Source organism: Rana temporaria, chromosome 3, assembly GCF_905171775.1.
Source record: "Rana temporaria chromosome 3, aRanTem1.1, whole genome shotgun sequence".
Lineage (NCBI taxonomy): Eukaryota > Metazoa > Chordata > Amphibia > Anura > Ranidae > Rana > Rana temporaria.
Genome location: NC_053491.1, coordinates 336,769,465 through 336,797,096, shown reverse-complemented (window position 1 = coordinate 336,797,096; position 27,632 = coordinate 336,769,465). Strand labels below are relative to the sequence as shown.

At 41.7% G+C, this 27,632-nt stretch overlaps 1 protein-coding gene across 5 annotated transcripts in view; it reads right to left on the bottom strand.

Moving 5' to 3' along the window:
* The window catches only part of EBF1 (EBF transcription factor 1), a 449,855-nt gene that overhangs the window by 12,834 nt on the left and 409,389 nt on the right, over nucleotides 1–27,632 (bottom strand). For all 5 annotated transcript variants that reach the window (XM_040345069.1, XM_040345072.1, XM_040345067.1 and 2 more), the window contains exon 12: nucleotides 522–587. In XM_040345069.1, the coding sequence (XP_040201003.1) occupies nucleotides 522–587 (66 nt within the window). The remainder of the gene's footprint in view (nucleotides 1–521; nucleotides 588–27,632) is intronic.

The following is a 27,632-nucleotide window of genomic DNA, read 5'->3' as shown; positions in this document are numbered from 1 at the left end:
GGGGGTTGAAGGGGCAAAATGTATACTAAAGGAGGAGACAGCAGCACAAGGGACACATGGCATTGATCATAAGTAATGTACCTTGTGCTCATTCTGTTATTTTCTTTTTTGATTGGAGTAAACATAGGATTTAAGGATGATGGCAGAATTGCCTACAAAATTGAGATTAGAGGGGACACTAAAGGATTCGTTCACACTGCCTGCATACCAAATGCTCCATTTTAGTGTGCCAGCAGCGCCAGTTTTTCAATTGTCTCCTGCTGCTGTCAAACAAAGTCAGTGAGCCAATGAGGAGAGTGCCTGAGCCATGGCTCTGTGTCTGAATGGACACACAGAGTAGCAGCTCAGCTCGGGTTCCCACATAGATAGCTACTTGCTGTGGGGGCACTCAACAGGAGGGAGGGGTCAGGGGTGCCGGTGAGAGACCATAGAAGAGGGGGAACTGGGTTTCTCTGTGCACAACCACTACACAGAGCAGGTAAAAAACAAGACTTTAATATCACGTTAATGTTATATGTTACCTGATTATTGTGTGGCATTCCGTATAGTGCCTCGACCAGATCTGCTGCTCTCTTCAGAATGACCTCCTACAAGAAAATACAGACAAAGATATTAATTTATCTATAAATTGAAATAATAATAGTCATACTTCATCCAAGTGTCTTAAAGAAGAATTTGGCCACCAGTGCCTTTTAAAAGTACAAAATGTTCTGTCCCATAGTAATCAATTAAGACAATTTTGACAAACCAAGTCGCAGCCTTTGTTAATTTCAATAGGTATGATCCTGGTACTTGTGTCTTCCAGTGTCAAAGGGAATGCATAATTTTATACATTTATTTTAAAGTGAATACCATTTTAAGAAAATTTATATTTTTGTCAATGTCTTTGAAAACATTCAAAATAACTATTCTTCATGCAAATAATCTCATCAAATATCTTGTGCACGTAACTTACAATTAGATAACAATTAGAGACAATCGTAATTTGTAATTCTAACCTTCTTGCACCCTTCAGTGCTTTCTTCTCCTTCTCACAATGAAAGTCTATGGGGATGATCTACTAAAGGCAAATAGGCTGTTTACTTTGCAAGTCAATTTTGTGCCAGAGCTTAGTGAATGAGGTGAAGTTCTGCTGACTTCCATCATCCAGTCATATGTGATCTAAAATCTTTATTTTTTTTTACATTTTCCATGAACGTGATTGGGTATACTTTACAAAGTAAAACTTCACATTTATTAAGCTTTTGGGCATATTCCCTGGAAAAATGCAACTTCCCATGCAAAGAGAACATCCTGGTTGCCTTTAGTAAATAATATCCTATGGCTCCCCTAGTTCATTATAAACACTCCTGGTATGGTTGTATCCCAACAGTTGTTAAGCCTAAAACAGAGTTAAAGGAGCAAGAGCTCCATGTAGTGCCAATTCTACAAATCTCTACATTGAATACAATACCAAAAATATGGAAGAGCACTCAATGGTGAACACTGTATTAACCTCCCTGGCGGCATGATTCTTTCAGAAAAAACATGCTGAAAGCGGTACCATTATTTGCAAGGAAATTTGGCGTTTTATATTGTAGGCCTGTAATTTTTAGAAATAACGCACTTAAATCTGACCAAACAAAATTCTAATAGGCATCCCGGGTATGACATTTTTTTAAAAATTAAATTATAAATTATAATATAATAAATAATTATAAATAATTATAACAAATAATAATATAATTATAATAAAAATTATTCAATAATGTAATCAAAATCAAAATCACTGAAATTTGCTCAGTTGCAGTATTGTTGCTGTCATTATTTTTTTTTTATTTGACAAATTTCCCCACAAATCGCTATTGCACAATTCTGCAAGTGATTATAATTTATTATCGCAGTTTTTTAGCTGATCTAAAACTATTTTTGACATAAAGGGACACTTTTGGTTGCTATGGACAATCTACAGTTTGCAGGGAGACAGAAACGTTTTTATTATATAAAATAACATGCAGGACACTGGGCAGACCACTAGGTACAAGGGGTGTGTGTTTTTTTTACATACAGTACTGTAATCTATAAGATTACAGTATACTGTATGTAATGTGTTTGTTTACTTTCTTGAATTTGGCGCCGTTCTCCGTCCCCGTGCGTCGTAACGTCGCAGGGAACAGAGATCGACGGCACAGGAGGACGCTGTGTGAATCGAGCGAGGTCCCGCTCGCTCACACAGCGCGGTGGCATCGCTGGATCCAGGGACAAGGTAAGTAAACACTCCCTGTGGATCTAGCGAGGCAAGCCCAAGTTTGACTCGGGGTTACCGCTCGCAGCAGGAAAATCTAACCCCGAGTCAGACTCGGGAATACCACCAGGCAGGTTAATGACTCAATATATGTGCTTACTGAAAAATTCACCATTATTTTACCATTAAGACCTGCTTTAGTCCTGTGTGTCCATATCGTTTGCACATTACTATGCTGGCAATAGAAGGTGATGGTATGTAGTTTAGTTGTCAGTGGTTGGGACAGACACTACAAATTCCCACTGACAACCGACAGCCTGAAAGTAGGGCTGGCCTTGCCTCAAATTATTTTATCTAATTGGATTAGTCCATCTGCTAAGGTGCTTATCATTCGGAAACAAAAGTTAGCAGGGTTTATTAGGAGATGTAAACATCCCTGTCATTCCAGGCCATAGAAGAGTTTTAATTCGGACAAGAAAATTGCCTGAGATTTGAGCTCTCCAAAAAAGTTCAGTGAGAAAGGAAGGGAAAAAAAACAAGTGACTTTCCCCAAAAAGAAAATTGGTATTATTAATTTTCATGCAGTTTCTCATCAGAAAAATGAGATCTAATTGCATTCATTTTGCTGTCACCATAAACCTCTTGCAAACTCTGAGATGACACGCTTTTACATGCGCATTAGCATTTCTTCAATTTAAAATTCTGCGCTGTATGAAGATGAAGTGCCTGGCAAGTCAGGGGAACCAGCCCGGGAGGGGTGTCTAACTGGAAGGGGGGGCATTCCAGATCTCTTTTAATGTAATTTCTTAGGGTACTGTTTCCATGTGTTTCTTGGATTTTGGTATGCGCTTGGGGGAAGAGGGGAGGCACATGTGTGTGTATGGTTGAGTGTCAGTTGGAGTTATGTTTGTACCTTCTACTCGCCTGTTACTCAGATTATGCTCCACCGTTACCAGTACTGTTTAACAGTGTAAACAGAGTTCCACCTTTACTGTAACACACGTTGTTTGGAATTCTATTCAGCTTGCAGGCCATCTTATCTTACACTTGGTGTACTTTTTGACTGCTGTTCACATGCAATAATAAAATGATGTTTTAGCAGATTTTCATAGCACCAGCCTTTCTCCTTTTTTCTATTCAGAGAAAGCTTAGTATTTAATGAATGAATTAATGAATCATTCTTTGATTGAACAATGTGGAAAGCATGAAGTCACTCAACCTCATCCAATCAGAGAACAATTTGCATTCATTCAGCTAAGCAGCCGTACTCCTGTATTCAAAGCGCATTAAGCTGTCTGTTCAGCACAACACAGCACATGGAAGGAAATGGAGATCACCAGAATAGAGGTGTCTACTTCAGTGATTTTTTCCTTCCTGGGGGAATAGTCCATGTATGGTATATACCAGGGATCCTCAAACTACGGCCCTCCAGCTGTTGCAGAACTACACATCCCATAAGGCATTGTAAACCTCTGACATTCACGGACATGACTGGGCATGATGGGAATTGTAGTTCCTAAACAACTGGAGGGCCATAGTTTGAAGATCCCTGGTATATACCATTGGTGCTCAACCTGTGGACCTCCAGCTGTTGAGAAACTACAAGTCCCATGAGACATTGCAAGGCTGTCAGTTACAAGCATAATTCCCAAAGACACAGGCATGATGGAACTTGTAGTGCCACAACAACTGGAGGGCCACTGCTTGAGCACCCATGGTATATACACAGTTACATTGGTCCAAACTGTATATATCATGCCTGGAATTCTTCTTTAACATGTTTATGTTCAAAATACGTTTAAAAAATATTTGGTGATCCTGCCACGAAGGACCCTGTTCAGATACTTTGTGCTATAGGGTGACAACTGTCCCCCAATTGTGTCCCTGTGCTGTCACCCTTACCTCACTCTACAATAACTGAGCCCACACACATTACAGGCACAGTGAAAGAACTTCTACCGAAAGCTGCTATAGACAGAGTGTGAGATAAGAGCACGGAATGTGTTGCATATTATGCAGACAGGGTTCATGGTGGAGCAGCCCTGAGCTATGATGTACAGCCGATTCTGGGTTCCCATCTATCTTTTAGATTGCTTGGTGTGTGTGCGGGCAGGGCTGGATTTTATTGCATATCATTGGAACTAAGGTTAAATTAGTTATATATCTGAAGTGTATACATGTAAATACATGCTGTCAATACTGCAACCTATGGATCTACATCAACTGTCCACATAAATATACAAAACAAAATATAGAGGTTGGTCTTGCCTGATAGTCTTGCTAGACCTACCTCTACACAAAATGCTCCCAATAATCAACTTTTCTCACTATCTAACTAATCAATAATTATGGTGTTGTTTACTTTTTCAATGACAGTCACACATTTTAAAAAAGTGTGACACAACGTCATTATGAGGTTGTGCTTGCATACACACATGCATAGGCTACTCCCCATAGGGCATAAGTGCTCTATGTGTGGTTCCCTTGAGCCACAAAAATTTGTTTGAACTTGATACAAGATACATTTTCTTAAAAGAAACACATTTTTTAACTATATCATTGTTCAGCATGTGACTCCTTCTGGCAGAGGACCCAGGGCGATCTCCCCTTTTAACCTATTATAAAACTAGCACTATGAGCAAGACAGGTCCTTGTTCATACAGACACGCCTGAGTGATTTTGTCTGTATTCAATATTTTCTCTGTTACTTGCAGAGGGACCACATTCACATCAAAGGAAACCTGGGTTTGCTAGGGGGGTCGTAAAATAAGCCGTACAAATTTGTAATGCGGGTAAGCTCATTTAAATTATTTTTTAATTAACAACACGTAATGCAAACATTTCAGAAACATAATAGGAATGGTCCCGTTTAGGCTGTGTGTTTTTGATCTATAGCTTTATTGTTTTATCGGTATGATTTATACAGCCTGGGGAAGCAAGGTAGAGTCATAATGACAGCGAAACGAGGAATCAGACTCTGGAAAATTCAGTTGAAAGTTGTTGAAATTTTAAGAGATTGATGTTATCAGTAAAAATATACATACAGCTATTTTTTTTCCAATTAAAGCGGTACTCCAGATGGTCTCCTATAATCCAATGCGCACAACAACAATTACACCGGGAGAGGGGGGGGGGGGTCAACACAGTAAGTAATGTTGGGTACACACAGGCCGATTATCAGCCAAAATCAGCCGCTAGAGTAGAAAGCGGCCGACTTTCTGCCCGTGTGTGCAGCTGCCTGTCTGACAGAAGTCGATTTCACGACTGGCTTCTGTCGAATGAATGCTTGATAACCAGCCTAGTACACAAAACCAGTTTCTGTTGAACGAAAATGCCTGAAAGCTAGCAGCCGACCACAATTGCACAGTGGGGGAGGTCGCTGTACGAACATCACTTGTGTTAGTACAGTGATCTGTTTAAAAAAAAAAACATTAACCCCGTTGGCTTATATGAAATAAAAATGTATAGTGTGTACCAGGCTTTAGTCATTGCTTTAACTACATTACACAATGTTTGTTATCTTAACACTGGACAAGAAGCATAGAGCACAGAAAAGATCTAATCAATGAGCTGCTGCTCCTTCACTGCCCAATCACAGGCTGGGCAATAGAGGGTGTAAGGAATAAGAACTTCAGCAGCCATGTTTTCCTATGACCAATGAAAGAGAAGCAGTACCATGATTTCATAGGAGGATACGTACATAGAGCATGCTTGCGGCTATGAGGAATTTAAAACATTTGTAAAGCATGTAACCCGAGGTCTACTTTTAAGCAGAACTCCAGCTAAATCAAATAAAATAAGTTGCCTATTAAAAATAAAAATATGTTCCGCCATTTGATGTTGTCGGTCTCTCAGACTCATTCAACTCACCCCTTCTGAGCCCCAGCTGTCATAGAACCATCTTGGAGGGAAAGCTTCATAAAAGCAGCCTTGGCTGGACTGACCACTGCCTCAAGAGAGGAAAAAGGATCCATGACATCAAAGGACTGGCCAGAAGACATTTAAAAAAGGTGTGTGCAGGTTGGGAGGCTCCAGAATGTCTTAATCATTGCCTTATTAATTAATGGGCTGGCTATGATTTGGGGATCCTTTCCCCTGAAGCGAGGCTGCTGCAGGAGCAGCATATGCATATGTGTGAGAGCAGATACTGGGAGAATGTCCAAGGAGAGGCTATCTGACCATACTGTTGTCTGAAGGGGTATTAAAAAATGGGAGTCATTAAGCAGGAGACTGTGCAGTCCAGGTAAATGTCTTGTTTATCAGAAAGCTTACTGAGACCGTGTGCAGAGACAAGCTCAGGGACTACAAACTCTGAATAGCCAGGAGGCACTTCATGCTATATGTTCAATTGTGGTGATGCTGAAACCTACCTGCAAGGGTTACTGTGTGAGTGTTTTTTTAACTTGAACGTTTAATTCATATAAACGTACATCCATGACTGGTCTGGACTTGATGAAAGGTACTCTACAGGTACCCCACACTATCACTATATATACAGTATATATACATTTATTTATTATATATATATTTTTTTATAAGAGGGCATGAAGGCCTTTTATGGAAAAGATAATCAGGTTTTATTTATATTATAAATTATTATATAAAATGACTTTAGTGTGTTAAAGCATATATGAGATTTTAGTGATTGGGTTTACATTTAACATATTATCCTTCTGGTAAGTTTTGTGAGGGAGAGGAAGCTGAAACAAGAAGAACCCTGAACAAAGAAATGGAGACCATTATCAAGAGTTCCCCTTCAATTCTGAGAAAGACAGTCTGAAACATGCCGTAGTTTTGTAAAGTTAACCAGGGACGCCTGGCTTGGTGCCCCAGAGTAGAGTGACCAGAAAATTACAATCCCTCCGTGTCACTGCACTCCCGGTAGGGGATCAAGCCTCAGGCGTGTTTGTGTTCAGAATCTAATATATTGCCTTTCAATCAGAGGAAGGAGGTGAGGTTCGCACAGGCAAAACATGCCGACTGGGTCAGAAAAGCAATAAAGATTTTTACAGAGCTGTCCAAGGTGCTAAATTCCCTCAATAATGGGATTGGCACTCTACAGTTAACCTCTCATTTACTGGTGGACCGGGAGGCCCGCCCCAACCGTTGCTGCATATTTACCTCGAAATGTATATTTTATGACATTATGTTAGTGAATGGAAAGGGCAATTTTGCCAGAGCAATTTCATGTTTAAAAGGGAGTCGTAATATTTATAGCGCCTTTGCATTTGGAGAGAAGATGAAGGATTGGATACCGTGCGTTGACCTTACAATTACCAAAGGTGATTTCCCTACCAAGTCGTTTAGTCAGTATGATGCTGGAAGGGACATAAGACCCATTACTATTTATTTACTGCTACAGAAAGTTCTAGAAAATGCGCTGAATCTATTTGGTAGCTCTGGGCCGTTTCTTTATTTTTATTTTTTTTGGTCTGCCGCTTAGATGGTTAATGGCTGCTTTTTATTTGCACTGCTTTTCAGGAACGTGAGAACGTATAAGTACAATGCATCTTACCGCATATGCTCTCGCTCCCACCCAACAGGCAAAAGTAATAAATAAAGTGTTTTTTTTTTCCCTTGCCTCTTTCCATCAGCTCACAGAATACAATAAACACAGCTGTTTTACATCACGGCTAGAAGGGGTGTTATGAAACTTCAAATATGGTTAAGGGGGATGTCGAGTAAATCCATGAATAAGTATAAAAATACATTAATTTATAGGGACATGGTTCAACTAAAATGGTCATTTGTGAAACAAAAAGCAAAACCTAAGTATGTAGAAAATGTGGGTGTGATATTTGGCTAAAGGGACATTTTATTAAAGTAGATGGAAACTTTAGCTGAACGACATTTAGTTTGATAAAGCACTGTGTATCATACAAAAAATAAAAATGTTTTAAGGTGATGACAACAGTGGAGAAATCCTGTGCAATATGTGTCTGCATTGGAAGAGTGTGTGACATTGTGACAACGCAGAAGCACAAATGGGATGCCAGAACAAAAGTGTTGCAACCCTGTAATGGAAGGTGGTGCCTGAACAACGAACATGAAAAACAGCTTTTAAAATTACGTTAGCATATTAAAGCTTATATATGGGTTTACTTATACTTTAAATGCCCAATTTTTTTTTTTTTAGCATTGTACAGATAAAGAAAGGCAGTGTGGCTTTTTCATTCAATTATCCCTTCCATGCCTAAAACTGAAGTATACCATGGTTTTACACCCGTACCAGGAAAAATCTCACCTTCTGAGGACCAGGAAATGTCCTCAATTTTGTGAACTGGCCAGACCAGTTGGGTTAAAAATGGTATGGAATTTTACCCTATTATTTTTTTATAATGAATGAAATTATAACATAGAAATGGTACATAGGTTGGTATATACTGTAGGCTGTTCCTGAACCACAGCTGCCCACTAAGCCTGAGAGAACTTGGGCAGAACGTGCGGTTCAAAGGACAGCAGCACGCCAAAAAACGTTTGGCAGAATGCTCAAATATGATGAAATCCTTTTTAATTGGAAATTATATCAAATGCATTTCAGGGACTTCACATATCTCCCTCTTTCTTAAGGGCTTTAGAATAGACATATGTTGTCTTTACACTGCTGCTGCAGTAGACGTATACCATTAATGAAGATTGGGGTATGGTTGCTGAAATAGTTAATGGAGTGCAGCAATCTGATGTCTGCATCTGTTTTTTTCTAAAACTTCCACAAGTTAGGTTACATTCTTGCCATACACTAATGTTCTTTTGGCATTTCAGTACATATTTGCTGGAGATCAGCACTTGAGATCAAAAACTATTTATATTCAAAGTTAAAATAGATTGTGTAATCGTTATTTCAAACAATCTGAGATGGCATCATTCGTGACTGGCTCAGCAGCAATGTGACCCCTGGAGTTATTATAAAATGTTACAGATGATGATGTACTATTTACTTATTTATTTTTCACAAGGTTTTGTAAACCATGCAGTCACTTAGAATTATAGTCACAGGAAGGCAGACAAGGAGCCTGGGGAAACAAAAGGCAAGTCCATCCAAAATAAGTGTTTCAGTTTCTGATGAGCTAAGTCACCTGTAGGCATCTTGATGTCACCAGTGAGATATGCCCAGTGCCCAGAGACACCTGGTGTTTTACTTCTTCTGCTAGACCATGATTAGTATTACCTGGTGACCATGGCAGTAAAAAAAATCCTAACCTAGGGTGATTACACTCACTGTACTGTTTGTGTGGAGGAACAGTGTTGTCACCCTAGGACAGTGATGGCAAACATTGGCACCCCAGATGTTTTGGAACTACCTTTCCGATGATGGTCAACTGCACTGAACAGTGCATGGGTCCAAATCATTTGGTGGAGGGAGATTATGATGTGGAGTTGTTTTTCAGGGGTTGGGCTTGGCCCCTTAGTTCCAGTGAAGGGAACACTTAAGGCGTCAGCATACCAAGACATTTTGGACAATTTCATGCTCCCAACTTGGTGGGAACAGTTTGGGGAGAGCCCCTTCCTGTTCCAACATGACTGTGCACCAGTGCATAAAGCAAAATCCATAAAGACATGGGTGAGCGAGTTTGGGGTGGAGGAACAAGACTGGCCTTTACAGTCCTGAACCTAACTCGATAGAAAACCTTTGGGATGAATTAGAGCGGAGACTGCGAGCCAGGCCTTCTTGTCTTGACCTCACAAATGTGCTTCTGGAAGAATGGTCAAACATTCCCATAGACATGCTCTTAAACCTTGTGTACAGCCTTCCCAGAAGAGTTGAAGCTGTTATAGCAGCAAAGGGTGGCAACTCAATATTGAACCCTATGAACTAAGACTGGGATTCCATGTGCGTGTAAAGGCAGTCCCAATACTTTTGGTAATAAAGTGTATGTTACAATCTTCTACAATGTCTTTAGATTTACCAAGGACTATGTAGTAGCAAGGCATCCCACCTTCTTTGTTGGTGGGCCAACTCAATACTCAACCCTATGGACTAAGGCTGGAAGAAGTTCATGTGCGTGTAGAGGCAGGCATCCCAAAACTTTTGGTAATATAATGCATATGGCAAGTGTAACACCAATGACATGTCCCCATGTAATCCACATGCCAATTTTATTTGTCAGACAATTTATTCCTCGTTTACATGGGCATAAGGAGCAGCTGTCTGCTTTGCATTATTAAAGCTATTCAAAGGGTTTGCAAAGCAAATGCCTGCTCTTTACATGAATTGTGAATGGTTTAGGAAACAGAGAAGGTTTACGTTGCTTTTTATAGTTTCATGTTAACTTAGATCTTGCCTGCAATGTGTAGCTGGCATTACAACTTGCAACACTTGCCAAATGTCTCCATTCAAGTCCATGGATGTGCTGTAGAAATGTGTTGGGGCCTGTGTGTAGTGGTAGTCTATAGTACTTTAGCAGTTGTTGATAACTGGGGACAACAATAATAAGCACATAGGGTGAGGTTTAGGGACAACGGATCAAATTATGTCCACTAAAAGTGAGGAATTTCCTACATTTCTCTCACCTGCTCAAGAAAAACGCCAGGGCTTCACTGCTTATGCTATACAAGTAAATTATCCTCTGCAGCCCCAGCAGAAGGTGTCATACAACCACAGTATCACAGTGTCAGTTTCTGAGCCTGTAGTGACAGTTACGATGCACACCGCTGGGATACCCTACTTGGAGAGGCTCTGCAAAATCAAACAATACAAAGTAGGCCAACCTATATGTTTTTATAAGATTGAGAAGTCCAACTGAGAAATAGCGTTTATGTAAAGCATCATCTCCCACCAAAACAATAGTGTACACCAATTATTGATAATAAATAAATCCTGTTCTCTTAAGACATACCCATCTGAACAGCCAACAAGAATTTGTAGCCCTCCACAGGTTTCCTTCAACATTACAGGTCTTTAGAGGCCTGTACTGTAAAAGCTGTGCTTAAAGACAAACAGAGGGTAAATGCTAACTACCAGTATTGCCTATAGGCTTCCTGCAGGTGATGTTTTCCCGATTAGGGGCTCACTACAAAAATCATAAAAAAAAAAAAAAAACTCCTTAATTTTGCCTTGACCATTGACTCCAGTCCATTTTGCCCAATTTTAGGGGAAATAAAAGCTCTCAATCTCACTCATCCCTAGCCAAGACCCCATCCCCTTCTGTTTTTTATTTCATTTACAGAAAGGGTCCAATAGCAGCTGTCATTTTTGCATCACCAGTGTATATGTGGATCAACTCTGGTAGGGAGGGAACTTTGTAGGCATAAATGGGCAATGTTTTAGGCCATTCCATACATGTTTTCACAACTCTGAAGAGGCTCTTTATGCGGAAGTAGGGTCATAAAATCTAACGTATGCTTCGTGTGTGATTTTAAGTCACATGAATGGACTGGTTAAATCAAAATATTTTTTGGAAAATACTGATCCCGGGAACAGTTGTGGATTCCACCATGGTACGATCATCCACAAACAGCAATCTTCAATAACAGCAAAAGTATTTGATGGTGGATTATGAGATCTGCAACCAATTGCAATACATTGGCAGTTGCGTGAGCTCAAGTGGCTCATGTAGCATAGGTTTAAGACTTAAAACTTTTCTCCACTTTTTCAAAATAGGATTCAGGTTTGGCATTTCACCACATATAAGAATTTTTAGTCGTGCTGCATACACAAAAGTAGAGCGCACAGATAATGATTTTTATGAAGGTGTCAGTGAATCCTCAACTGACTCATGCCGTGCATGTTTTATCTATATTACTGACTCAACGGCAATCTCTAAAGACTGGGTGTACTGTATGTGAAGAGTTATTGGCTGACTCTACCTGATTGATTATTGTAACTGAATGTGTGAAAATAACATGTGTATCCTACTCTTTGTTGCACAAAAAAAAATCATCAGTAGAAAACAATGTAAGGTAAAAGTAACACCTAAAAAGTTGAACTTCTGGAACATTGAAAATAATTATATTGCCATCTTTGCAAAAAAAGAGGGTTCTACATTATTTAAACAATAAATGCAGATAAACAGCACATTGGTGTTCCAGAATTTTAGTTTAAATTCTGCCTAAACACTGCAACCAAACTAAAGTTATACGTTTTCACTCCATTTTATGTGACTTTTTTATGATCTCTTGCAGCCAATTAGAGCAGGGCTTTCACAATCCCTTATGACAGGACTACAGGATCCTTCCACTCTCGCCAAGTACTTATTAAACCAATTATAGTCTTACATTTTTTGGAAACAAGTAACTTTTGTAAAATTTCTCATGAATCTGAAGCAGGAAATGTATTATAAAAAGTGTTTGCATACCTCATTGTTATGGAAATAGAATCCCTGTTCTTAAAACCCTGAACTGCAAACACATGGAATGCAGTGTCTGACATATAGAACTGCTATAGACAGGCACTTATGGCAACAAACAAAATCTGAGGGCCAGATTCTGGTAGAACCTGCGGCGGCTTTGCGTAAGCTATTTACACTACGCCACCCCAACTTACAGGAGCAAGTGCTGTATTCCCCAAACACTTGCTCCGTAATTTGCGGCGGCGTAGTGTAATTGGCCCGGCGTATCCCCGCGTAATTCCAAGGGGGCGACTTGTATTTAAATTAAGCGCGCCCCCGTGCCGATCGAACTGCGCATGCGCCGGGCTAAAAATAGCCCAGTGCGCATGCTCCAGTTCTCGACGGAAAACGTCAATGACGCCGACGTGTGCGTCATTGACGTAAAGTCGTATTCAAGAACGACTTAGGAAAACGACGTACCCGACGGGAAAAGACGACGCGGACCCGACGCCATACTTAACATGGCATACGGCGGACTGGCGTAAGGTTACCCCTCATATAGCAGGGGTAACCTTATGCTTACGCAAACGACGTAAGCGACGGCTACGCAACGCGAATTCGTTCGGGAATCGGCGTATCAGGCTCATTTGCACAAACAAATGAGACCTGAACGTAAACGCCACCTAGCGGTCGGCGTTGTATTGCATTTAGGATCCGACGGCGTAAGTGATTTACACGTCGGATCCTAGCCTAAATCCGTCGTATCTTGTCTTGTGAATACAAAACAATGATACGCCGGCGGGAAATACGAATTACGCCGGTGTATCAGTAGATACACCGGCGTAACTCTTCTGAGAATCTGGCCCAGTATCTTTACTGTTGGGCTCAGTTATAGCTTCAATATCCGGTGAACACAATAGATTATGGTATTTACAAAACGTATTACTTTTGTTCCACCTTACAACATTATGGGGTTGATTTACTAAAACTGGAGAGTGTGAAATCTGGTGCAGCTGTGCATGGTAGCCAATCAGCTTCTAACGTCAACTTTAATTAAGCTTTGACAAAAAAAAACTGGAAGCTGATTGGTTGGTAGAGCTGCACCAGATTTTGCACTCTCCAGTTTTAGTAAATAAACCCCTATATTTGAAAAGTGAAGTGAAGTTCTCAAAACAGTTTCACTATAACAAACAAATACTATGGGCTAGATTCAGTTACATCGGCGTAGCGCATCTCATATGCGCTACGCCGACGTAAAACAGTGAGCCCAGAACCGTATTCTCAAAGATCCCGCGCCGTACGTTGCGCCGGCGTAGTGTAAATAGGCCGGCGTAAGGCCGCCTAATTCAAAATAGGTCAGGTAGGGGGCGTGCCTCATTTAAATTAGCCGTGACCCCATGTAAATGAATGGCCGTTTGTACGGCGCATGCGCGCGCATGCTCAGAATCACGTCGCATATACTCCCTAAGAAACGTCGGCGCAATGCTTTCTACGTGAACGTAACCTACGCACAGCCCCATTCACGTACCACTTACGTAAACAATGTAAAATTTGACGGCTGTTCCGATGTCCATACCTTAACATTGGCAGCGCCTCATATAGCAGGGATAACTTTACGCCGGACATCAGCCTTACGTAAACGGCGTAGTGGGCGCAAGTACGTTTGTGAATCGGTGTATCTAGCTCATTTACATATTCTATGCGTAAATCTACGGAAGCGCTCCTAGCGGCTAGCGGAAATATGCACCCTAGATACGACGGCGTACTAACACTTACGTCGGTTGGATGAAGCAGAAATTCAGGCGTATCTAGCTCCCTGAATAGCAAGCATAGATACAACGGCGCATCTTTCAACTTTCGCAGCGTATCAATAGATATGCCAACGTAAAGTCTACGTGAATCTAGCCCTATGCATTTGAGCAATATTTCAGACTTTCCTTCTCCAGTCCACTTTTGCAGTAACAATAGCGAGATCACATACTTGTTCCACTGGGGGGCACTGCGCTCCCAGGTGGCAGCCCTGTTGGTGATACATGTAACCTCACCTTGGTTTTAATATAAGGAAAGACATAATGAGTTAAATATCCTTTTATATGCTATAAATGTATAAGGTAAACCCACTGAATGCTATTTGGATAGGACTGGACCATAAGCTTTGAAATTAATGATTTGCTGTGAGATATTATCAAGTTCCGATGTCTGTCCTACTCCGCAAGCTGCTCCCTTCCATCCCTGCTGCTCAATTACTGTCCCGCCTGCAATAATAGACTTGTAAGAGCTGTTCCTTCGATCGGCTGGCCTGTGCACAGCTGCCTGGGACAGATGACTTTACAATGATGGATCACACAGCATAGCCATGGTGCTGAGCTCTCCGCCCCAGGGAGAGACACTAATGAGCCAAAGCTCAGCTTCCAGCCAAGGAAAGGGATCAGCAGCTAAACTGAGCCCCGGAGGTGTCTGTCTCAAAAGACTCCACAGTATGAGCAGGTGGAAGAGTATAGACTTCTCTCGATAACTTAGCTGATGTATAACTGTCTGACCAGTAAATGGGGAACTGAGGCTTCAAGACAAGTTATGGCTTTTCTCTTGATGGCATAGCAGTAGGCTCAGCACCTGTCAGATTCTGGGTGGATTTAGGCTAGCTGTTACTCCGTGATTCACATGAGGTTAGATACCCAAACTCACAGACATAATAATATCCAAAATCCAAGCTCCTCATCAGTACAACCAACACTGTGAGGGCTTGGCAAGACCCAATAAACATAATTTTTGAAGGAAAGAATAAGCTATAGAGTGTTTTTCTCTTAGATATTCATTTTGCAATCACACACTCTGTCTATTGCCCACTCTTAAAGTCCCAACTAACTTTTGCACTAAAGTCCTGGGTACAAGGCTCTACAGTTTGTGACATTTTATTTCTCCTGTCCAAACTAATTGGACCAAGCATGGTGCCATCTAGACCTGTATCACTACTATAGAAAATATCCTCTCTGGCTTCATATATAGGTTTCAGAAAGCACTGCCATGTGTATTTGACATTGTGTGGACCTCATTTTCACTTGCACTGACTAAGAAGGAGGGGGGAAAAAAGCTCTAACTTGAGCAATAGCCATTTGACACAGGCCTGTCACTGGTTAGAGAACTAGCTGAGATTTGGCAGTCTTTCCGAGCAAAGGAATATTCTTCTGAATGGTCTTGAAATTCAGTTTAAATATGTAGGGGTATGGGGGCTGGAAAAGTTAATAAACACAAAGGCAGGGGTGTTGGGCATAGTTGGCTGGTGTTTTTTCCTCAAAGAGGGCCATGTGGTTAATACCCCCTCCAGCGGATGTTAAAAGTTGCAGCACTTCACCTCGTAGGCACATTCTCCTTTGCATCTCAGTGGCCTACCAACTTGAGGGTTTTGGCTCTTCACCTACTGATAATTACATACACTCTGTGTGCCTGGTCACTGCCCCCTAGGTTGGAACTAGACTACACTATATTGGATTGTGCTTTGATGGAGGTAAAAGGAAGTTGAATTTTTGCCAGGCGTAGTGAATAATAGTTTTCCACAAACCATGCCCACCTCATCTTTGACAAGCATCCTGTGAAGTACAACTGAGTACAACTATCCCATGTAAACTGGCATTTCTGTAAATACAATACCTGTGTTTTGCACTGAATAGGGTCCTATATAAAACTAAAGTTTAATAATTTTATCATTTGCATATCCTGTGTTCCTCCGTTCCCCACTCATCAACATGCTAATGACATTTTTGAATAAAACCTTTCCATTTTTATTACATACCTTATTTTTAGGCCTACTGACATCATCACTCTATGTCTTCCTACATGGCTCATAGGAAGGTTCAACAGGGTTCTGTAGATAATTTCCTGAAAATATCACAGCCCCACCATCTCAGTACTCCTCTCAAGAGCCTTCAGCCTTGAAGCAAGCTGTGGGCTGGCTTTTGGGAAGAGTTATGCAAATATTAAAAAGCCTTGATCAGTGGATGTCAGTCTGAAGGAGTGAATGTTCCTAGGCAGACTGCATTTAAATGTGATGCTGATCCTCCATCAACTGAAATCCAATGAATGAAAGGGGCAGGCCAGGGACAGTCGGGCTGAGAATGAAAAAGGTAGTTGATGCTGGGTGTGTCCTCCAGCCAGGAAATGAGGTAGGCTGGAGGACATGCTATAGCTTCTAAAACACACTGCAAGCAATTTTTGTATAGAAGAAGAGCCTGTACAAGACTGAACGTAAGGCTAGAGTTTAGCTTTAAAAAAAGAATAAGTGTATGTAAATGCACGCTTATCTTTTAAAGGGGATGCCAACTCTGGCCCAATATTTCAAGCTGATAAGCAGAATGAAAAAGTACATCACTTTTGAGCCACCAGCTACACAGATGCTGGTTGAGTTACACACAATCTCTTTCCAAGGACTGGCATCTGCCCATTTCCTTGAGCATAACATACTAATTCCTGGCAACCAGAGAGAAGATGCGCCAGCAACTAAATGGCTGATTTACTAAATTACAATGAGCTTGAGCCCTCATCAAGTCCTCTGCCTCTCTCTCTCTCTCCCTCGCTCTGTGGTGTATTTAAATCTTTCTATGTTTAAATATTCAGCATGAGGCTAATGTGAGCTGATGAACTGAGACTGCAAACATTCCCTTTCAATTGAGACGAAGAGACAGAGCTGTAGCGGATCATGAGAGCTTGGGAGGTGAAAATGATTTATATTTCAAAATCTTGCTGACGACTCCCATTATTGTAAGGTGCCTCTTAATTGGTTTGGTGCTTGAATCAGTGATTCAAGAGCGCGCGGCAAAAACAGACACAGAGCCTACCACTATTCCTACCTCTTGTGATGTTCCCATAGCTTGTTCGCCTGCATTTCTAATGCTGGTCTGCTTGTATTTTTCCATTGTATGTATTTGATCTATTATTCTATCTTATTATGTGTTATTTTAACTAGTCCAAGCATTCAGAGGAAAAAACATATTTTTAAAGTGCTACTCTACCTTTGTGACAAAGTGGGAACTGTAAAGCAGGGCAGTGAAATAAACTTTTACAAACAGAATTCATTATGTATTTGTTCTGTTGTGCAAATACAGGAACCTGTAGTAGCTAACAAGAAATCTGTGAAACTCACTTGAATTTTTAGACATACATACGCAGTCAGGCAGACATTGTACTAATATCCTCCATTTTCACCACGTTCTTGTTATAGCAGTTTAGACCATGTGTCCAAATATGACTTGACTATCCAACAGGCACCAGTTTGACCACACTTCCAAGAGCACTCCGTAACTTAGCAGACTTGGTCAGACACCCCCCCTCTGGTTAGACACCCCGGCCCTCTGGTCAGACCCCTCCCCCCTATGGTCAGACTCACCCCTCTCTGGTCAGACACCCCCCCAAGGTCAGACTCACCCCTCTCTGGTCAGACACACCCTTTGTCAGACTCAGCCCTCTCTGGTCAGACAACCCCAACCTCTGGTCAGACACACCCCCCTATGGTCAGACTCACCCCTCTCTGGTCAGACACACCCTTGGCCAGACTCAGTCCTCTCTGGTCAGACACCCCCCCCATGGTCAGACTCACCCCCCTCTGGTCAAACACCCCTGCCCTATGGTCAGACTCACCCCTCTATGGTCAGACAAACCCTCCTCTGGTCAGACACACCCTCCTCTGGTCAGACTCACCCCCTCTGGTCAGACACCCCCGCCTCTGGTCAGACACACCCCCCTATGGTCAGATGCACCCATCTCTGGTCAGACACACCCTCCTCTGGTCATACTCAGTCCCCTCTGATCAGACTCACCCCTCTCTGGTTAGACTCTCCCCCTCTGGTCAGACACGCCCCCCCCATGGTCATACGCACCCTCTCTGGTCAGACACATCCCACCCTTGGTCAGACACAGCCCCCTCTGGTCAGACAACCCCACCCTCTGGTCAGACACACCCCCCTTATGGTCAGACTCACCCCCTTATTGTCAGACTCACCCCTCTCTGGTCAGACACATCCTCCTCTGGTCACACTCTCCCCTCTCTGGTCAGACACCCCTCACCTTCTGGTCAGACACACCCTCCTCTGGTCAGACTCACCCCCTCTGGTCAGGCCGCTGCTCTGTATGTCAATTCACATACGGGGCACAACTCGGCGCCACCCCCACTCTCTTCTCACTGGCTGTGATTGACAGTAACAGGAGCCAATAGACCTCTACTAATGAGGAGGGAGAGACCCAGGAAAGCCAATGCACTTGCTGGATCGGAATGGGCCTCAGATATGTTTTGGGGGGCTGGGGGTGCTGCTGAACACAGAAAGTTTTTTACCTCCATGCATAGAATGCATGAAGATAAAAAACCTTAAATCTTTACAACTACTTTAATGATGATGATTCCACTACAGCTTTTTAAAAGGAAACCTTGGTTTGAGAGCGTTTTGCAAGACAAGAAACATGTTTTAATACATTTTGCCTTGATATACAAGCGATGTCTTGATATAAGAGTAGCGTCATGTCACAACTGAGTATAAAAAAGAAGAGAGGAGCCTCTAAGTGTAGCAATATGGTTACATTTAATGAAGGTACAACATTTAGCAACTTATTGCTACACTTAGAGGTGCCTCTCTTCTCTTTTATACCCTGTAACAAAATGCTTTTATACAAGTGCTCTGTATTACAAGCATGTTTCTGGAAAGAATTATGCTCGCAAACCAAGGTTTTACTGTATAAGGGCCCATTAACACTGTTGCATTTTAATGCCTGTATTGCAGCACACTATAAAGCATGTGTCTGACTTCCCCAAAATAAACATGGTGACGGTTCCTGTCTTAGTGCTGCAGTGCATTTTGAAAAATATGACATTTCCATTGTTTTCTGCCAGCTAGTGTGTAGAAAGTCAATGACAGTGCATCAGCTCATAATGTGCATTTTGATGTGTTGGCAACATATATTTAAAGTGGTTGTAAACCCTTGCATATACCCAGTGAAGGGACTCTCCTTGGATGATACACAGAGATGAAGCAAATACTCCTACATAAGTTGTACCTGTCTATCTGCAGTCTTCTCTTCTCTGAAAGTGCTGAATTTATGAGCTTGTCTGAGAGTTTAGAAAAAAAAATATGTAAGGAGAGCTGTAGTTACACTCTGCAGTGAGGAGAGCTCTGAGTGCTGATTGGAGGGAAGGGACAACCCCCCCCCCCTTCACACAGCTCACAGGAACAGAGCTTAAGCTGTCACTCTGTTGGGAGCTTCCTCCCCTGTCACTATTTTTCTCTTGGTTTCAGCCTGTCAGGAAAACTTGTCAGAAGTGGTTCATGCTGATAGCAGAGGAACAAAGTAGCAGACAGAAATTACACTTAGTGCTCTTAAAGCAAAGCTTCATGCTCCTTCAGAAAAAAATACTGCAGCTGCTGACTTTTAATATTAGGACACTTACCTCTCCACGAATCCAGCGGTGTCTTCACCCAGCCGATTTCTCAAACAGCTCTCCGGTGCTGCTGCTGCCATTTCTTATAAGAGAAACCGGCAGTGAAGCCTTGTGGCTTTAAAGCTGGTTCCCTACTGCGCATGCTTGAAGCGCTTTGTGATTGGCCCAGCCTGGGGGAAAGAGGAAGGGGGCCGAACTTTTGGGTGACTTTGTCGTGCCGAGATAGGCCAGAAATGGGAGCGGGTACCTGTCAAAACCTGGGAGGGCGAAGGCAAACAAGCAGAGCTTGCCCCTTTTGGGCGGAGCTCCACTTTAATTGAAACAAGTACACATTATAGAAGTCTATGCTTTGTTCATGTCTGACCACTTCAACATTTTGTCAATGGCTGTTAGGGCTCATGCACATGGGTGCTTTCTGATCCATAAGGCATACTGTTTCACAGATAAGAACACAACTGTATGTTATGTTATAGGCCCATGAACCCAGCTGTGCACAGCTCCATAATCTGCAGCCATGTTTAACCACATTAAAAAAAGAATAATTGATTTTTCCTCAAGTGTTTTGGAGCTTCAAGATTCAAGCTATCGGAATGGGCCCTAAAAATTTAGGTCACTCTTAGGTCAGTCAGGTAAAAAGAAGAGTAGAGCGCCAACTGCTGACTGGAAGGAAGATTATATTACGAACATGCAATATGATGTAAATATGATATAAAAATATTTTTAAAATGTTCCTTTTTTAGACCAGAGCATAATAAACAAAGAAAAAAAAAACACTATCTATTCCTTTGAAGTAAAAAAAAAATGAGGCAGTAAAAGTCAGTGGTGCATTTTTCTTTTTCCAGTTTTTATAAATCTGCCCCTTTGTTTGATGTCTGACTAAAAGCAAGATAAAAAGGAAAAGTCTGTATGACCCATTGATACGTTAACGGCCGCAGTGCATTAGATGAAAGGGTTAAGAGTGAATATTGATGAGAGAGAGAAAAAATGCCAACATTTCCTTTTTTATTGATGTTGTGTTGCCATAACAACCCAAATATGGCAGATGACACAAACAGAGCTGCTCATCTGGCAGTTCCAGCGAGTAGGGTTCACATCCCAGGCTTCCATATGGACGCTGAGTGTATGGTAATGAGCAGACCATATGGTGAGGGGAATAAATCCTGAACGATTGTGCTGTTACTGCACCAGTGAGCCGATGGGACAGAATCTCAGCAAGAATTCTCTCCAGCAGAGGCCTTCTCCCGTGTGTGTGCATGTAATCTCACGTATGTAGGAACACGGCTCGCTGCACAGCACACGAAAGACTCTCCGCACACAGACTGCGCCTAACCCAAATCAGCCTGCAGTGCCTTAAGGGCAGACATACAAAAAACTGCTAAATATCCACTCACAGCAAACTGTCTGTCACCTTTACAGATAAGCAAATTTCTTAAAAATTCAAGTATTACCTGCAGTGATATGCTACTGTATAAAACACAAAAATGTGGACAGCTTTGAAAATAAGACCAAATTTTCAATCCAGGCATTATTTTCACAATAGAGTTCATGCTTTGATTTTCCTTCCTGCTTTCTTTTGGTGATATTTAATCACCGCTGGGTTTGTCAGAAAATGTTGTAAATTAGTAATTTTTCTCCTTCACTGATGTTCGCTAAAGAGGCTGCACTGATGGGCACTAATAGGCTGCATATATGGGCACTGATGAGGGGGAAATGATGGGCACTGATGAGACGGAAATGATGGGCACTGATGAGGCGGCACTGATGGGCACTGGTGGGGTGGCACTAAAGGGCACTGATGGGGTGGCACTGACGAGGAGGCACTAATATGCAGCAACTATGGGCACTGATAGGTGGCACTGATATGCAGCACTGATGATCACTGATAGGTGGCACTGATGGGCACTGGGAGGCAGCACTGATGGGCAGCACTGATGGAGGAGACGCACAGCGGGCACACCGCCATGATGCCAAGAAGGAAACACAAGGGAAGGCGGTCGCCCAGAGTGAAGCGCTTCCCAGGGTAAGGGGAACCGACCGACTCTGACCCCTGAGAGTGTTGCAGTTGACCCGACCAGGGGGCTGGCTGTGCTTTGCTGCCCACCCAGGAAAATATACAACTGGAGCCATTACCAACCACTACAGGTCAACCCTTAAGTTGTTCTCTACACTTATGTACCTTAGGAAAATGGTGGAATACTGGAGTTATGGGGCCTTTCACAAATAAGTATTCCATCAACTTCTTACTAATAATTTCCATACTCTGTCCACAATTAAAGTGGAGTTCCATCCAAAAGTGGAAGCTCTGCTTATCTGCCTCTTCCCTCCCCTCTGGTGCCACATTTGGCCCCTTTCGAATGGTTTGTGGGTGGCCAGATCACTAGGAAGTTCGGTACTCGAGAGCCGATGCTGTATTCCAGGACAGGTAAGTGTCCTAATATTAAAAGTCAGAAGCTACAGTATGTGTAGCTGCTGACTTTTAATTTTTTGCAGGGGGGGGGGGCAGAACTCTGCTTTATGAAGATGACACTGAGCTGCATATTCAATATCAGACTGCGAGTAGGCAGGTAAGTTTATGTTAATGCATAAGAGATACATCATGTCTCTCATGCAATAAAGAGCAGCCTGCTTTCAATTTCTGACAAATTAGGCTAGTTTTGTGCTGATTAAAAGAATAACTGGTTGTGACTCCAGTGGCTAAGTGGTTAGCACTAGGTTTGTTGGTTCTAATCCCAACCATAGCACTATCTGCCATGTCCAATGACATGCTGGTAGTTTAATTGGCTCCTGTCTAAATTGGCCCTATTATGTGCATCCGTGTGAGTTATGGACCTTATACCGTAAGCTTCTTGAGGGCAGCATAATGTATAATACATGCGCTGTGTAAATTGACAGCTCTATATAAGTACCTGTAATAAATAAATGCCTCCACTTCCTATGAGTCCTATTATACTTAGCGCCGTCTAGTGGTCAAATGCAGTATTTTCCATTTCCGTAAACCACTAAAAAAAATTTGTCCAACACAGGAAATTGCCTAATTACATACATTTTTTGCTCGAATTTGCACAGAACGAATGTAGATGCACTTTCACCGGGCAAATTGCAATGCACATTTTTGGTAAAGACACCCCTTAGTATTTTACTGGCAGGATCAACAGCTGAAAATAAAGATTATAAAAACATGAAAAAAATAAAAAGTAATGCAGCCATCACATCTAAAAACTGGTAAGCTGCAATACATATTCCATTTTTGTTCTTAGGCTTAGGTATACTTTAAAAAAAGAAAAAAAGTCCACACGTAAATGAATGAATGCCTGAACAACGACAAGGCGCAATGACAACAAATCTAACATTTGCAGGGAGAATGAAAATACAATAGCAGGATAGCAGCACGTTGACAAGAACAGTAATTATTATGATTATATTTTACTTACTATACTATAAATATTAATAATATAAACACTGCAGTTTGCGATGATTGTCAATAGAATTTTTAATTAGCGAATTATGCCAACGAGAAAAAAGTATAGTTTAAAATCCCCTGGTGATTTATCATGTCTTTATCACATAAACCAGGAAGTCCCTGCTCCTGTTTTATTGACAGTACTAAGTGTGTTATTATTCATCATAGAGCGATGATGATGTCACTCCCCATTGATGGCGGATGACAACATCTCTAATTAATGACTGCAAAAGAAATGTGATCCAGAAAAAAGCTCAGCAGTCCCACATTAAGCCTATCTCCCACCTAATGATGGATTCAGAATTCTTGTTAGAATAATTGTGTCACTGTTGGTGTCTGTGTTGCTCACACTATTTGGAATTCCTGGAAAGCCTCTGCGCTGTTTTATAAATAGCAGTAAATTAAAGAAACCAAATACGCTGGTAGAGAAAAAAAAACATATTTGGCACAAGGACAAAACCTGGCTGAAAGATGGCATTTTGTATCATTAGACGAGGATCTCAAATATTTGATCACGTCCCATTTGTCAGGTGTGTGGGTGTACCAAAAAAAGTTAGATTTAAATAAGCCAAGGTTCACACTAGTATAATGCATAATCATGGAGGTTTTATGTGCGTTATTGAAGCACGTTTTTGCACAGTTTTAAACACGTTTTTGATGCACGCAAATATGCCAAAAACACACCAAAAACAATTTTTTCTTGCACTATTCATGCACTCCCATAGGGCCAAAAACACATTATGCTGCCTCAAAAGAAGCGCCTTCACCTTTTCAGAAAGTGCACTGCATCACCAGCACCATAGACAATGGCCCAGATTCTCGTAGACGCGCTTATCTATAGGCGGGCGTAGCATATCTACGCCGCCGTAACTTAGTGAGGCAGGTCCCGTATTCACAAAGAAATTGCGCCCAAAGTTACGGCGGCGTAGTGTAACTGTGCCGGCGTAAGCCCGCGTAATTCAAAGTAGGCTGGTGCGGGCGTGTTTTATGGTAATGAATAGTGACCCGACGTGATTGACGCTTTTAACGAACAGCGCATGCTCAACATAACTCCGCAAATAGTCAATGCTTTCGACGTGAACGTAACTTACGTCCAGCCCCATTCACGGACGACTTACGCAAACTACGTAAAATACGACGCTGTTCGTACGTTTCCGACGTCCATACCTAACATGACTTACCCCTGCTTTATGAGGGGTAACTTTACGCTAGCGTATGTCTTACGTAAACGACGTATCTTGATACGCCAGGCGCACGTACGTTCGTGAATCGGTGTATCTAGCTAATTTGCATATTCAACGCAGAAATCTACGGAAGCGCCACCTAGCGGCCAGTGTAAATATGCAACTAAGATGTGATGACGTAAGAGACTTACGCCGCTCGTATATAAGCCGAATTTGTGCGTAACTGATTCTAAGAATCAGGTGCATAGATACGACGGCTCTCATTCGGACTTACGACGGCATACGTGGCGATACGCCATCGTAAGTCCTTTGAGAATCTGGGCCAATATTGTGATTTCCATTGTCATGCATTGCAGTGGCAGACACAGGAGAAATCACCCAAATTGCAGTAATGGTTCAATGGTCCATGACCCTGGTTGAAAGACCCCCCACTGCATTCTCATATAATACATTAGGGGACCTACTACTGGTAGGGCTGGTCCAAGGATTTTTGACACCCTAGGCAAAACCTAACTTTGCTGCCCCTCATTGGCTCCACCCCTGACTCCACCCCCTTTGTCCTGCCCATGTATACCCCACCTTTTTTAATCAAATGCAGCCTCACCAGCGCCCATGAAATGCAGATTCACCAGCGCCCATGAAATGCAGCCTCACCAGCGCCCATCAAATGCAGCCTACCAGTGCCCATCAATAAATGTTTGCTTGCTTCCATTCATTCCGGGGTCGCTAAGTGCACTATGTGGGAACGAAGCGGCGGCTGCCTGCTGATGCTGAGACTTAGTTGCTTGCTGCAGGGAGAAGAGAGTTCAGTGGCTGGGCACCATAGGCAGTAGTGCGCCCTAGGCGGCTGCGTAGTTTGCCTAGTGGTCTACTGAAAAGTCATACCATAAGGGCTTTTTCATGCTTGCAATGCCCTCTAAAAAGCAATCTGCATTTGGATAACTTTTCAGTGGGCATTTGACAGGCCGTGAGAAGGCGTTGTATCGCCTCCTCACCACCTGTTTTAACTCTGAAATGCTGCACCACGTGCCAAAATCACATGCTTTGCATTGGACTGAGCTCAATGGGTGAGTTGAGTTACATTAAATTCAATAGGCAACATTGACAGGCATTGCTGGCTGTCGAACTCTGCACCGAGGTAAAAATGCCAGGGCTGCGCAGCAAAGAATTGTGGCCGTGCCATTAGTACAGCTGGAGTAACAAGTCCTCTAGTGCACTCTCCATAGGAATGTATGCTTTGTATACATTGTCTTAATTATATTTAGGTCTTTTTTATATATTAAAAAATACAAGTGAATATTTCATATTTAAAATATCCAACCAGCGGTTTTCACTTATTTACCAGGGTTATCTTTGCTGCTTTGCTAAAAACTAGAATATCATCAAAAAGTTAATTTATTTCAGTAATTCAATTCAAAAAGTTAAACTCATATATCATATGGATTCAATACAAACACAGTGATATATTTCAAGCATTTCTTTATTTTAATTTTTGATGATTATGGCGTACAGATAGTGAAAACCCCAAATTCAATATCTCTGAAAATTTGAATATTTTGAAAAAGTTTAATATTATAGACTCATGGTATCACTAACTAATCAACTAATTAACTCAAAACACCTGTAAAGGTTTCCTGACCCTTTAAATGGTCTCTCAGTCTGGTTTAGTAGGTTACACAATCATGAGGAAGACTGCTGACTTGACAGTTGTCCAGAATACAGTCATTGACACCCTCCACAAAGAGGGTAAGTCACAAAAGGTCATTGCTAAGGCTGGCTGTTCACAGAGTGCTGTATCCAAGCATATTAATGGAAAGTTGAGTGGAAGGAAAAAGTGTGGTAGAACAATGTGCACAAGCAACAGGGATAACTGCAACCTTGAGAGGATTGTAAAGCAAAGACCATTCAAGAATTTGGGGGAGGTTCACAAGAAGTGGACAATGGCTAGTGTCAGTGCTTCAAGAGCCACCACACACAGACATATCCAGCACATGGGCTACAACTGTCACATTTCTTGTGTCAAGCCCTTCCTGAACCAGAGACAACATCAAGACAAGAGCGCCTTATCTGGGCTAAGAAGAAAAAGGACTGTTGCTCAGTGGTTCAAAGTCCTCTTTTTGTATGAAAGTAAATTCTACATTTAATTTGGAAATCAAGGTCCCAGAGTCTGGAGGAAGAGTATCCAAGTTGACTGAGGTCCAGTGTGAAATTTCCATAGTCAGTGATGATTTGGGGTGGTCTGCTGGTGTTGGTCTACTGTGTTTTATCAAGTCCAAAGTCAGCGCAGGATATTCTAGAGTACTTCATGCTTCGCTCTGCTGACCAGCTTTATGGAGATGCTGATTTCATTTTCCAGCAGGACTTGGCACCTGCCCACATTGCCAAAAGTACCAATACTTGGTTTATTGATCATGGTATTACTGTGCTTGATTGGCCAGCAAACTCGTCTAACCTAAACCCCATAGAGAATCTGTGGGGTATTTTCAATAGGAAGATGAGAAACACCAGACCCAACAATGCAGATGAGCTGAAGGCCACTATCAGAGCAACCTGGGCTTCCAAAACAACTCAGCAGTGCCACAGGCTGATCGCCTCCATGCTACTCCTCATTGATGCCGTGATTCAAGAAAAAGGTGCCCCGACCAAGTATTGAGTGCATACTATACTGTACATGGAGATACGTTTCAGTAAGCTAACACTTCTGTATTAAAAATCCCTTTTTTTTATTGGTCTTATGTAATATTAAAATTTTCTGAGATTCATAAATTTGGGTTTTCACTAGCTGTAACCCATAATCAGCACAATTAAAATAAATAAATGCTTGAACATTACCACTCTGTGTGTATTGAATCTATATGATATATGAATTTCACTTTTTGACTTGAATTACTGAAATAAATTAACTTTTTGATGATATTCTAATTTTTAGCAAAGCAGTAAAGATAAGCCTGGTAAATAAGTGAAAACCGCTGGTTGGATATTTAAAATATGAAATATTCACTTGTATTTTTTTATATCTGCCTATCTAAAAATATGAAAAAAATACCTAAATATAATTAAGAAAATGTTTTACTTT